The 13,315-nt window shown below is 40.6% G+C and overlaps 1 protein-coding gene across 10 annotated transcripts in view; it reads right to left on the reverse strand.

Annotated features, from left to right (window-relative positions):
- Positions 1 to 4,727: 4,727 nt before the first annotated feature.
- ZNF385B (zinc finger protein 385B) overlaps positions 4,728 to 13,315 on the reverse strand; it is a 386,162-nt gene continuing 377,574 nt past the window's right edge. For all 10 annotated transcript variants that reach the window (XM_078071048.1, XM_036071535.2, XM_078071049.1 and 7 more), the window contains 4 exons: positions 10,026 to 10,271; positions 8,973 to 9,151; positions 7,699 to 7,800; positions 4,728 to 6,207 (listed from right to left, as the gene is read on the reverse strand). In XM_078071048.1, coding sequence (XP_077927174.1) covers positions 5,989 to 6,207; positions 7,699 to 7,800; positions 8,973 to 9,151; positions 10,026 to 10,271 — 746 coding nt within the window. In that variant the 3' untranslated portion in view covers positions 4,728 to 5,988. The remainder of the gene's footprint in view (positions 6,208 to 7,698; positions 7,801 to 8,972; positions 9,152 to 10,025; positions 10,272 to 13,315) is intronic.

Below are 13,315 nucleotides of genomic sequence, written 5' to 3' on the forward strand. Positions count from 1 at the left end.
GTCAACATGCTAGATCAAAAAAATGTTGATTTCATTTGTATTAAGTGATAACAAACACCTTTTCACATTTATTAAGCATTTGTATATATTTTGTTTTTTCTGCATTGCTTTTTTACATGTTTTTCTATTGAATTGTTTGTCTTTCTTTTCTGGAAGAGTTCCCCCATCCCATTTTATGAGTTTTCTGTATAATAAGGATATGAAACTATATATTTCATATGGATTATAAAATTTTTTTAGTTTTTCTTCTATGTTTAATTCCCTTTATAGTGATTTTTAGTTTTTTTACATCAGGAAGAATTTTTTTTTATTTTTTATAACTGTAGTAGTAATTTTTTTTGCAACATAAAGAAGTTTTTGATTTTTTACAACTTCAAATTCTATTTTTGTTATATGGAATATAAGACATAAAATTCAAATATATTGTGATATGCAAACACTTTACATTTACTTTGTTCTGTTATCTTGGTATTACTTTTATTTGAATTATATCCTTGTGAGTAGGAACATAAACTTACAACTAATGAATTTACTGTTTCTTTTCCATTACAGGTATATTTTTCTAGAGTCTAGATTAATGCTAAAGACTCAAAATTGGGGTTAATTTGAGGGAATTTACTTAAAATTTAAAAATTAAAAATGAGAAAAAATAATTTCATTTATCCACAGGTGAACATTTGCATAGCAAGCTATGATTTGCAGTGGCATTTTACATGCTTTGTTTTATTTGCTTCTCAGAACCACCCTGTGAGTTTGGTACCGTGATATCTGTTTAATATGTGTGAGAGACTGGGGCTCTGGGAAAATGACATAAAATCACAGAACTAAGAAACAGATGACAAGGATTTGAATTCATGTCTTTTGAATGCAAATTGTGTGTTGTTCCTTTTTTTAAGATTTTTAAAAAAATTTATTAGACAGAGAGAGAGAGAGCACACAAGCAGGCAGAGGGAGAGGGAGAAGGAGATCCCCCGCTGAGCAGAGAGCCAGACATGGGGCTCAATCCCAGGACCCTGGGATCATGATCTGAGCCAAAGGCAGCCGCTTAACTGACTGAGCCACCCAGGAGACCCAAATTGTGTATTGTTCTTATTTAATTCTCTTCCATCCTAATTTTACTTTTTCACTCTAATAAAAATGAAAAGGAGGTGCTTAATGACTAGCTTGTCCAATCATCTGTAGATAAGTGACTTCTTAAAATGAATATGACATGAAGATATTGTCACTGTATCCACAGAAGTGATCTGACAACCAGAGGCTGATGCAGCTTGAGCACTTAGTGAGTAGAAGAATACATTGTATTGACACTCTCGCTTTAGACATTTTAGCCACAGAAATCAGGCCACTTCCCTACGGTCACGCTCCATTGCTGCTGAGAGCCTGCGTCAGGCCCCTGATGAGTTCCCCCATGGAGCTGATTACCTGAGAAAGGAAGGAGGCAGAGATGATCATCCCCTGCGGAATTTGCTCTTACACTCCATAGCTCCTCCTCAGCCCACCGAAGTATCAAAACTAAGATTTTCCCAAAGAGGCCATGTCAACTCTGATGTTACCAGAGGGCCATCGTATTAACCAAATCAAGATCTGGTGGAAGGAACACTGAAGAGAGGCCAGAATCCATGTAGCAGGCCTACCGAGGTGAAATGAAGTCCTTCTGCCTGTTAGCAGAAGCAGCCCGTGCTTACCAAGGGTGTACGTCTTAATGCTGACTTTATCTGTCAAAGGGTTCCTGGTCATCTCTCCCCTCCTGCCATCATCCTTCTCTCTGAGCACACCCTGGGCAGTGGGTGCCCATTTCTTAAAACATCCCCAAATTCAACCTCTTCAGTGAGTCCCTTTAGGTTCCTGAAGGGAGTATTAGCACAACACGATTTCCACCTGATGCTCTATCAGCTCTGTCTCCTTAGTTTTTTTTCCAGTGGGAATTCCCATGGTTCCCTTTTCCAGCTATATCAACTGTGGTGTAGTTCTCCTTCTAGCACTTTCTGAGGGAAAAATTCTACACAAACACAACCAGTTCTGCCCCAGAATATAGGCATTCTCTTAGGGCAGAGAAGGAGCACATCAGGGGTGGTATGTTTGGTGCGCAACACAAATGAAAATTCTGTTTTTTGCTTTTACAACAGTTTAGTTTTGTTAAGCAGCTGTCAGTGTGGCTTTCAGTAAGGGGCATCTGTAGCTACGTTTTCCCCGTGCCCTGGTCCCATCCAATGTCAATATATCATTGACTTTGATTTACTGCAAGTTCCTTCCTCTGTCTATTTGGTGAGTGCATCTAACAATGCGCCTTCAAAATCTTGTTATTTGGTTGTGAATACCCAGGGGTCACTTCTTTCCTGAAGAATCATGGTACTTGAGATGAAGAGGAATGCTCCTGAGACAAGGGTTGCCTGATTTAGCAAGGAAAAATACAGGCTTAAATGTGAATTTCAGATAAACAACAAATATTCTTTAGTATAAGTACATCCCAAATATTGCACACTTACTTCTGGAATGTACTTATACCATGTGCAACATCTTACTAAAATTATTAAAATATTCTATTAAAAATTATTCATTGTTGACCTGAAATTCAAATTTGTTTAGGTGTTTTATATTTTATCTGTCAATCCTGTCTGAGATCAATTTACATATTCTACAGAGACCAGAGCTGGACTATGTCAGAGTAAACAGCACATTTTTTAACTTTCCCAATAAGTGGAGGGGTAGAGTGGTAGTCTTTCCCCACTAAAAATGGCGCAGGAAGGGCTATTCGTTCCAACATGCACATCGGCTTAGGACTGACCCACTGCGCTACCTCAGAATCAGGTTGAATAAGCTGTATCTGTTTAATAGTGTTGTGTATGTCATTACTTGAAGCTACTCATGGCTACTTTTGGAGGCATGCATTTTATTTTTATTATTATTATTATTTTTAAAATTTATTTATTTGTCAGAGACAGAGAGAGAGAAAGCATGGCAGGGGAAGCAGTAGGCAGAGGGAGAAGCAGGCTCTCTGCTGAGTAAGGAGCCCTATGTGGGACTCGATCCCAGGACCCTGGGATCATGACCTGAGCCGAAGGCAGACACTTAACCAACTGAGCCACCCAGGCGTCCCTGGAGGCATGCATTTTAATTAATTGCTATTCTTTTGTACTTCTTCCCTGAGGTGGTTTTTCAAAATCTTAAACTATAAATCTAATCAATAGGTTCCTGGGTCTATTTAAATACTGACATTTAAAAATTTTTGAGGATGGCAGTGAACATTAATGAGATAGAGGATATACAAGAGAAATGAAATATAATTGCCGTTGGAGTTCATGATAGAATTGATAAAAAAAAAAACAACCTTCTCCAAAGTGTTACACGGAAACACATTTCTTTCAGAGCATGACGTTTCTAAGCCATGTCTGAAGGTCCAACCAAGGTTTAGTGTAACTAGTATAGAGTTGAAATGACTCATAGTAAAACAAACAAACAAAGTCTGAATGTCAAACTGGAATTTTAATAGACTCTAACACTAACCTGATTATACGCCTTGAATATCAAGGTCAACAATTTTCCAACAGTTGGACAAACTCTTTGATAAAGGAAGCCTACTGCCGCTGAGCACAGCTGCACTGCCAGCCACTGGCCTTAACTTTTTAGAAAGGAGAGTTTAGGTCCTACCCCACCCCCATTCCTCTCCTTTTAAAGAATTGGCATGGTTTGGGCTTATGGTGGGGGAAAAGGGGCTCTATCATAGCTTTGTTACCACTGTCCTCAAAGTTCTGTAACAGAGTGGTAGATTAAAGATGGCCACAAATTCTTTGCTCTTTTTCACATTGAAAAGTGAATACTTTCCTTCCCCTCGAATCTGGACTGGCCTTAGTGACTTGCCTGATGAATAGAATGAAGCGTAAGTGACATGCTGGGAGTTTTGAGACAATTTTATAAAAAGCTTTTTGACTTCCACCCAGGCCTCTTGAAATGCTCTCTCTCTGGGAGCCCTGAGTTACTATGTCATTGCTGAAGAGCACGTAGCTGGAGAGGCCATGTGTAGGTCTTCTGCTAACTGTTCCAATGGAGTTCAGCCTTCCAGCCACCATCCAGGCACACCTGTGAGTGAAGCCATCTTGGGTCTCCAGACACCCCCCCTCCCCCAAGTATTACCAAGGGACTTCATATTGATGCCTCCTCGAACAGAAGAACAGCCCAGCCAAGCCTGGGTGGAATTCTTGACCTCTGAAATCATGATATAAGATGGTTGTTATTTTAAGCCATTAAGTTTTGAAGTAGTTCGTTAAGCAGGTAACCAGAACAAATAGTGATGTATTGATCTTTACACTTAAAAAGAGAATGAGGTAGGAAGAAAAAAGGGGTGGACTCATGGGAGGAGTGGAATAGAAGGAGATCATAAATGCCTTGGACACAAATGAAAGATGGGTTAGGGATTTAGAAGACTTAGAGCAAGTTAAAAAAAAAAAAATCAGAGTCACAAATTTTTATGAGGCTACTACTGTGATTTAGGGCTACACTCACAACTTGGCCCGACTTCTTAGGGATTCAGAGGGAAAAGAGCAGTAAAGTCTTGCCTCACACAGATGCTGTGAACAGTAATGAATAAACATGACAAATAAAAATGCTTCAAATAAGAGCTGAAAATGCTAAATACGTAAGGAGCAATCTTTGCACCTACTGAAAATTGTTCAGATGATTTCAAATTGAAGGCGTCTCAGGAGAAAGTAACTTTGAAAACACAAACAGGCTTTTACTTTTTGTACTTTTATTGAAAAGGTACATTTAAAAAAATACACAGACATTTTACCATTTACAGATTGCAGATATAGATGCTCTAAAAGAGTTCACTCTATTTTGTTGTTTTATGATACCTCTTGCCCCTGATACCACAAACATTCCAGTCTTGTTGATACCAGTTTAGAAAGGGGGGCATGGGAGCACGACCTGCAATATATTCGGTGAACAGAAAGACAAATTGTTCAATTATAAATTTTTTATCTTCTGTACATTATTGCATTAAGGAGCCACAAAATTATGTAGCATCATTACAAATGAAACAGGTTAAAAATGAAAAAGATAATTACGTAGAAATACATGGATTCATTGTCTCCTTGCAGAATGCACAAGAGGTGCAAAAATGTGCAACTTAGGAAGCTCTTTTTTTCTGGTTGTATACATTTGCTTAGCAACTCAAACTAAAGTGAGGAAGCTACAAAATAAGTTAAACAAAAATAGCAAACAGGTAGTAATTATAGCTATGTTATATGGCTTTCTAGTTCTTTTAAATATCACCAAATAAAACGTGAAATAAACAAAATACATTATCTTTTGTTCTCTTAAAGAGAAAATTCAAAGCTACTTTGCTTCCTAACATTTACACAGCAACTAAAAATGTTGAATTCAGACAAGAGATACAGAACTAGTACTACACAGGATACAACAGTACTTGGGTCTAAAACAGTACACGATCCCTGTCGACAAGAGTACACCAGAAAAGAAAACATTGTGATCCGTTGGTAAGATGGTATCCACAAGTAAGCACTTGTGTTCATCTATTTTTGTTCCACACTAGAATGTGCCCAGTTGGATTCCAGAGTTATTTACAGACGTGTGAGGAAGACCCTAGTTTTCAAGTCTGTCAGGAAAATATTCCTTATCGTTTTCTAAGCCAGATCACACCCATGGAAAAAGAGTCAGAGAATGGTATATAGATACATTGTTTTGTTTTGTTTTCTGACCGATACATTTGCAAGAAACCAATTATCTCAGATACACAGATCGAGTGGGGTGGGGGAGAGGGGCAGGGTGGGGGGAGGGAACAGGGGCATAAAGCCTGGGCTGCTCAGATCCCTAACGGTGGGAGCGGTCCCTAAAAGCACTCTCGAGCCTAGTGATTTCTTAGTCTTTGGAGGCGGGGCTGGGGTGGTGGCTGGGGGAGGTGGAGGGGGGCTCCCGCCGCCGCCGCACCCCTCGGGCCCTCCCCCTGCAGCGGCCCCGGGGCGCGGGCCGTCAGTAGGGCGCGAAGAGGATGGAGGCGGGCGTGGCGCGGATGGGCCCGTGGCCGGGCCGCAGCAGCGCGGGGGGGATGGCGGGCGCCTGGAAGAGCGACGCCGACGGCCGGGGCGGCAGCGACAGCGCCGACGACACCGCGGCCGCCGCCGCCAGGGGCGACGACAGGAAGGCCGGGGCCAAAGGCTTCATCATGTCTTTCTGGAATGCAAGTTTTGCCTAACGGAGGGAGAGAACCGGGAACGGGGTGGGGAGATGGTTTTCAATAAGCACCGCGGACATCTTTTCGCAACACAGACGTTAAGAAGTCAGCTTTTCAAGACCGTGACTCTCAAAAGTCAGGAAATTATTTTCACAAGGCTGGTTTTCAGAGGCTCGTGGCATACCTTTGCTTTGATTTGTTTCCATTTCCACTCTTTTTCTGGTGGCCCTTGCCTCTGGGCACTAGGAAGCGGGCGGGCGGGGGGGGGGGGGAAGCCTCTCTGAATAGATACTAAAGCTATTTTGTGCCGCTTCTTCTCACAAAGAAAAAACAAACATACCCAGAAAGTTTCCTGCTTAGATAATGGAGCTCAATGTAAAATTCTGACTACTCGTAAACCACAGTGCCGCGTTGAGAGAAGTTTTCTGGGCGGGGTGGGGGGGAGGGGGTATGCCTGACCCTACACTTGTCTCTGAAGAGCTGCACTGGGTGAAGTAACTGGGGTTCAGGACGTTAGGGACCTGTTAAGCGTCATGAAAACAAAGTCAGTGTGCACCTCTCTCTCTGGCCACTTAAAGATTCCCTGAAAAACTGCAGCTAACTCAAATTTCTGTCATTGGGAAGGATTGTAAGTGTGCTAGAAACGTTCTCTTTTTAAAGGAATCCCAAGGTGGAATCTTCTTGTAAAGTAAGAAATCAATCCTTAATTTCTCTCTTTTGCAATCAGGAGAAGCTTTGCACACTGGATTTCTTTAATGCAGGTAACACCTGCTTGCAGCATCAGATGGAGGCTTTGCAGAAGCTGGGAGCATCGCCTCCAGCTGGCCAATCCCGCTTCAACCTCAAATGGAATGCCACACTGGGCTACGTCCCAGGGAGATTATAAAATCCATCCCTCTGGGTATTTATATGACATCTATTGCTGGCGCCCCTGGGTATTTTTGCAAAGAAACTGAAAACAGCACATATTGAGAGCAGGTAGGACAGGCTGAATACCAACATGCCTGCTAGACAGGGAAAGAGAGAGTAATACCAACACCCACTTTACTTTCTGGAGAAGGGGGGGTGGAGAGGTGGGTGGAGGAGGGAGGAGAGGGAGAGCTCTCTAGAAAGGAGGACGGTATCAAATGGATGGAGTTTTGTTTAAGGAAAGCAAGCCCTCTTCCAGGTTCAACACATGCCAGGATTCCTCAGGATTACTTGTCTTTGTTCCTGAGCCTTTGTTTTTCTTTATATGCTAAGGAAGGTAGTCTTTGGAAAATGTCTTGGTAAAGAGTAAGGTATTAGCTCTTAAAGAGGTTCAGTTTCTCTTCTCTAAAGCAGCTTCCTTCAAGGTGTCCTACAGCAGAGACTAAGCAGTTCCTTCTAAACTTCTAAACTTCTATGAGGGCTACTGAAATTCAAAACCTTTCAGGACCAGTTAGTCCCTAGGCCCTCCTAACCCACAGTCCCTGCCTAAGCCAGGAAGGTGGACCCACGAAACAAGTGAGCAGGTGAGGTGAACTTACTGCTAAAATGCTTGGGCTCCGCTGGAGTTTATTGTAAGGGCTGTATTTCGGCTTCAGTGGCTTCCCTGCAACTCGATCCTTATGCCTTCGGCTAGAAATGTGCTGAAAAAAGTTTGATGCATTAGCTGAATCTAAATGTGAGCTTTACTCCATGTAAAATGTATTTCCTAGATAGAGGTAGCGGGTTGCTCCATTCCCAGTTCTGGGTCCACAGTTCCCAGGTGGTGAGGATTAGATCACCGTGCTCTCAAAATTCAGACCTGCTCCCCACTCAGTTGTGATGCCTCTCTTCCTTTCCTTTCTCTGTAGTACTTACCTGGCTTTGCCTGTTGTTACCGTCGTGACTGATGAGTCTGTCTCCCTAACCACCTTTTGGTCTGTGAAAGACAGGCTGAACATCTTGTCTTCCAGAAGTTCCTGCTCGACTGACTACAAGCTCCAGGTTGAATGCTGTGCTCACCTAGCCCAGAACCATCATATAGATTAGATACACAAGCCAGTGGTTGATGAGGGAGCAGAAGGCTAGCTGAGGACAAAGCAGAAGCTGACACCCTACACCCTCCCCCCCCCCAATGTGATATATGTGACATTCCTCAGGCACTCCTGGCTGCCCTAAAGGAAAAACAGGTGGTTAACTGATCGAGATCACGGTCCTACAGGAGAGGAGTTTCCCTCAGTTCACAAATGTCCTAGTGATTTACAAGGAAGGAGCTTTCTTATCAATAGCCTAACTTCCAGAGACCCAGAACTCAGTTTCCGGAAGCCCTAACATCATCCTCCCCTCCATAAAATAAGGGGAGACTGAGGCAGAAGGAAATGTAAATAAAATTGGAATTTCTTTTTGAACCTGAAGCCCATTGACAAGGACGTGTGTTAGGAGGAACGTAACATTCCTCCAGGAAACTCCCAACTGTCTTCCTGTTAGTGCCTCATTAGAGGGAAAAACAGCCTTGGCTTGACAATCAATAACCAGGCCTCCAGTATCCTGAGAGTCTTCTTTAGCATATGACAGTCCTCTGGACACCCCCTTTGTCCTCACCTCCCCAACTCCTGAGTATATAATCCGCCACGCCTCACAGCCCCGGGGCAGCAGCTCATTCTGCCCACAGGTCCTGTCCCTGGGCTTTAATAAACCACCATTTTGCACCAAAGACATCTCAAGAATTCTTTCTTGGTCATCCGCTCCAGACCTCACCCCACCGAACCTCACCTATAATTTAAAACTTCATTGGTGGTGACCCAACAACAGTGAATACTAATTCAGGATACATTACCTGCTTGAGCTGAATTTCTGAATTAACATGAACATCACAGATTTCACAATGAAATGTCTTGTTCTGTAGTCCTGAGCCCTTACTGCCATTCTGCATCTTTAACCTTGATCCAGGTCTAGGATAGGACTTAATTGGACCAGCCCCATTACGAGCTTCAACCATGGTCTTGTGTTTAGATCCTAAGACAGAAAGAGACATACATTAAGTAAGTAGCTATTTAAGAACTGAATAGATATATGAATAGCTCTCTGTTTTCTTATCTTTGAGAAGTTTATCTTCAGGCCGAATTTCTCATTGCTTTTTAAAAAAATAATCATTTTAATGCTGATTATAAACAGTTTTTATTTATTATAAACAATGACACTGATTATTCAACACATTTTTGTGGTAAAAAATGGGAAAACATGAGTATATTATGGAGAAAATATGGAAAATATAGAGAAGCATAAGTAAGATTACCCTATATTTTCACCACTCAGAGATAACGACTGTTATCATTTTAGTTTTCTTTTTCAGGTTTTGTTTTGTTTATATACTAAAAAATACATATATTTTCAAAATTGGGATCATACTAGTTAAATATCCTGAAAATTTCACACAGCAAATCATATACTTTTTTTTTTAATAGTTACATTTTAATGACGGTGCACTATGTTCTCTCATGTTGGGTTACTATAATATAGCATTCGACGTTTCCCTACTGAGGGACTTTTAAATTGTTTCTCTTTTTTTCTAAGTGTGTTGCAGTGAACATTGTGCATAGATATTTGTTTTCATCTCTGTCACTTCATCGTAATGAGTTTTGGGAAATCTTAGATGCTTTTGAGAAAATAAAGAACAGAATAAGTTTTATCTCCAATTTGCTTTAAACTTTTGCCTTGCTGTTTCCAAAATTATGATATCCTACTTTTCTTAAAATCATTCCTTTGAGTCAAAAAAGCAGAGAAGACACGGAACAAACCTAACGTCTGAACAACAAAAGATACGGTATTCTGCTGGGAAAAGTTGGGTTTTGTTATAAACACGATTTAAATTCAAATGATAGCTGCTAACCTGTGTTGTGTGCCTCTAGCTGGGACAGGGAGTTCACAGCCACTTTGCATAGTGAACAATACAGTAATTTTTTGGCTTTTTCTTCTTCTGATTCAGAAACAGTACCAGGAGCTCCGTTTGTGCTCTTCGAGGGAGAAGCGGCTGCCCCAGGTGGCAAGGATGCTGTGCCAGATTTGAGGAGATAGGAGCCCCCTTCGGAGCCTGATGGCTGACTGCAACTGTTGACTTTTAGCTTCCCTTTATCTTCTAAGAGAGACGCAGAGAGATCATATTGAAGCTTCATGTACCGTATCAACACATGGAAAATTGACATAGAGGAATTACACATAGAAAATGGATTTCCATATATATTGTTTTAATCTCCAGCACAGATTTTAGTTCATTGAACTTGATTGAAAAAGAACTCCATGCCATCAGTTTCCAGTATCAGCTCACCCCTAGATTATGATGACTTATGAAAAATGACTTTTTTTCTCCCACTGGTGGCAGGTAACTTTCTGAGATCCTTGAGTTGTAAATTATGCTCCAGGGAAGTTTTTCATGAATAGGAAAACCAACTTCTTTCCAATACGAGTACATGATATGATGGTAACGTGAAATAAGTCAATCGTCAATTGTGGTTTCATTTGACTATTCATGCTTTCATTATGACATGGACATGAAATTAAAATTCAATTTTTATACCAAGTTAGCATTTTAACTTTGGGGTATTGGGGTAGAGGTGAGGGAAGAAGCATGGTTAATTTGGGTTATGGTCAGTTAAGTTTTTGCTGCTCTTTGAATGGCAAAGCAATTTATCTAAAATACAAGATGTGGGCGCCTGGGTGGCTCAGTCGTTAAGAGTCTGCCTTCGGCTCAGGTCATGATCCCAGGGTCCTGGGATCGAGCCCAGCATTGGGCTCCCTGCTCGGCAGGAAGCCTACTTCTCCCTCTCCCACTCCCCCTGCTTGTGTTCCTGCTCTCGCTATCTCTCTGTCAAATAAATAAATAAAATTAAAAATAAATAAATAAATAAAATACAAGATGCAAAGATTTAATTCATTATACTTATGACTACCAGTCTAAATTATGTTTTTTTTTTTTTAAGTAAACTCTACCCTCAATGTGGGGCTCAAACTCACGACGCTGAGATCAAGAGTCACATGTTCTACCAGTTAGGCCAGCCAGCCACCCCTAAAATAGTCTTAAGTTTTAAGTAATGAAGTTAACCATAAGCACAATATGAGGATTAGCCAAATCATTTATAGACATCTTGGCATTTTGATCATGTAGCTACTAAATGTTCTAATTCTCAAGGCCCATGCTGCAAGCTATAAGGAGGCTCAGAGTGACTTTAACAGAATTTCACTCTTCAGGGTACATTTGCTATTCAAGACAGGTTCTGTTCAGTGGCTCCTTTGGGAAAAAAACTGGAACTTCTTAGGCAACAGCCTAATCCATCACACATTTAAGCTGAGTAGAGCTGGTGCTCTCAGAAAATGTCTACTGATGTGCTGATAGAGTCTTATTAAGAGGGGAAGGAAATTAAAACTGAAAACTTATTTGTTAATTGTCCTAGCTAATTTGGAACTGTGTGCCATGGGCCTGGATCACCAAGAGGGAAGGAGTGACTGGAGGAACTGCAACATGATAGTGTGTGTCTGTTCTGCAGATGGGGCAAAGCCAAAGGTTCCATTTGCATCAAAAATAATGGGAGATCATATTTCTACCTGTTTGATTTTGGGATCAACAGTTGATTTCCATCCCTTTTTCTGCATTGAATCCATCCAGGTCAAGACTAGCGGGGATTCTATAGATGAATTCCAGATCTGGATGGTGTTTGGAATAAGTAAATGCTCAGATTCATTTCTTATCCTTGGGTTTCACAATTTATATTCCTTTTCAGCAAGTTTATTAAAACTTCAGGATGCCATGAAGTATGATGGAAAAGATCTTAGACTCTTATTAAACTGACTTTCATAGTATGAGAGAAGGAAATAAAATCAGTCTTCTTAAATGGTAACAGTAAGTAAATTAGATTGAAGATTATTTCAGGCTTGGAACTCTCTCATCTATAAGGATCCCTCAGACTGATTTTACAATATTATAGAACTCACAAAGCAGTGAAATAATTCAGTAATCTTAACATTTGCACCTATAGAATTACTCAGTTTCTTGTGATGGAACTCAAGTTATTGCAGAGCAAAATCTTTGCTTCAAGCATTTCATAAGATATTTCATATAAATTTCACCTAAAGAATCTGACCTGTTTTAGTCATTTACTCATTCTCTCTCTTATTTGTATTTATTTTATTGTCCCTTATATTGATCTCCCTCATATACTCTTATTTATATAGAATGTTACAATTTACAAAGTGCCATCATTTACATTATCTTATTATCTGTCACAACAAACTTGTGAAATAGGTAAGGCTGAAAATAATTATTCCCATCTCAAAGATGAGAAAACTCAGGCTCATCAAAACTGAATAATGTCCCACAGATTAGTAGGTGGCATAAATGAGCATGAGGTTTTCTCTAACTATTCACTGGGTAGTGTATTCATCTTCCTGCACAAAGGGTGGACTTCATGTGGCATTAACATTATAAAAGGCATACAGTGGTCACTGGAGATGTGATAAAGCTATTGCTTTCTTTAGTTTTAAAGCATATATGCCTTCAATGAAAATATCTAGCCTATTCAACAATCATCTGATTCAGAGAAGATGGACAGAATTATCTTTTTCTCTCTATTCCTATTTCTTTAAGAAAAATTAAACAGATTTCCTTTCCATATCTCCTTTTCAAAAGAGGTCATTTAGGGCGCCTGGGTGGCTCAGTTGGTTAAGCGACTGCCTTCGGCTCAGGTCATGATCCTGGAGTCCCGGGATCGAGTCCCGCATCGGGCTCCCTGCTCTGCAGGGAGTCTGCTCCTCCCTCTGACCCTCCCCCCTCTCATGTGCTCTCTCTCTCATTCTCTCTCTCTCAAATAAATAAATAAAATCTTTAGAAAAAAAAAAAAAGAGGTCATTTATTCATTAACAAATGAATATTAACAAAATGCTAATTGCTGACAATGTGCTAGACACTGAAGAGAATAGTAAATAAAGTAGGTATAGACTAAGAAAATAGAAGTTTAGCAGGGAAAATGAGATAGTCACTCAGAGATCTCTAATATATGACAGAAACGGGTAAGAGGCATGGGAGCATGGAGCAGGAAATGATTTCTTCTGGTTAGGAAGAGAGAGGCATTCTTCATAAAGGAAGTGGTATTTTGGCCGGGTTTTGAAGGTCAGATTTAGATAAGCACA

The sequence above is a fragment of the Halichoerus grypus genome, chromosome 4 (assembly GCF_964656455.1).
Source record: "Halichoerus grypus chromosome 4, mHalGry1.hap1.1, whole genome shotgun sequence".
In the NCBI taxonomy this organism is placed as follows: domain Eukaryota; kingdom Metazoa; phylum Chordata; class Mammalia; order Carnivora; family Phocidae; genus Halichoerus; species Halichoerus grypus.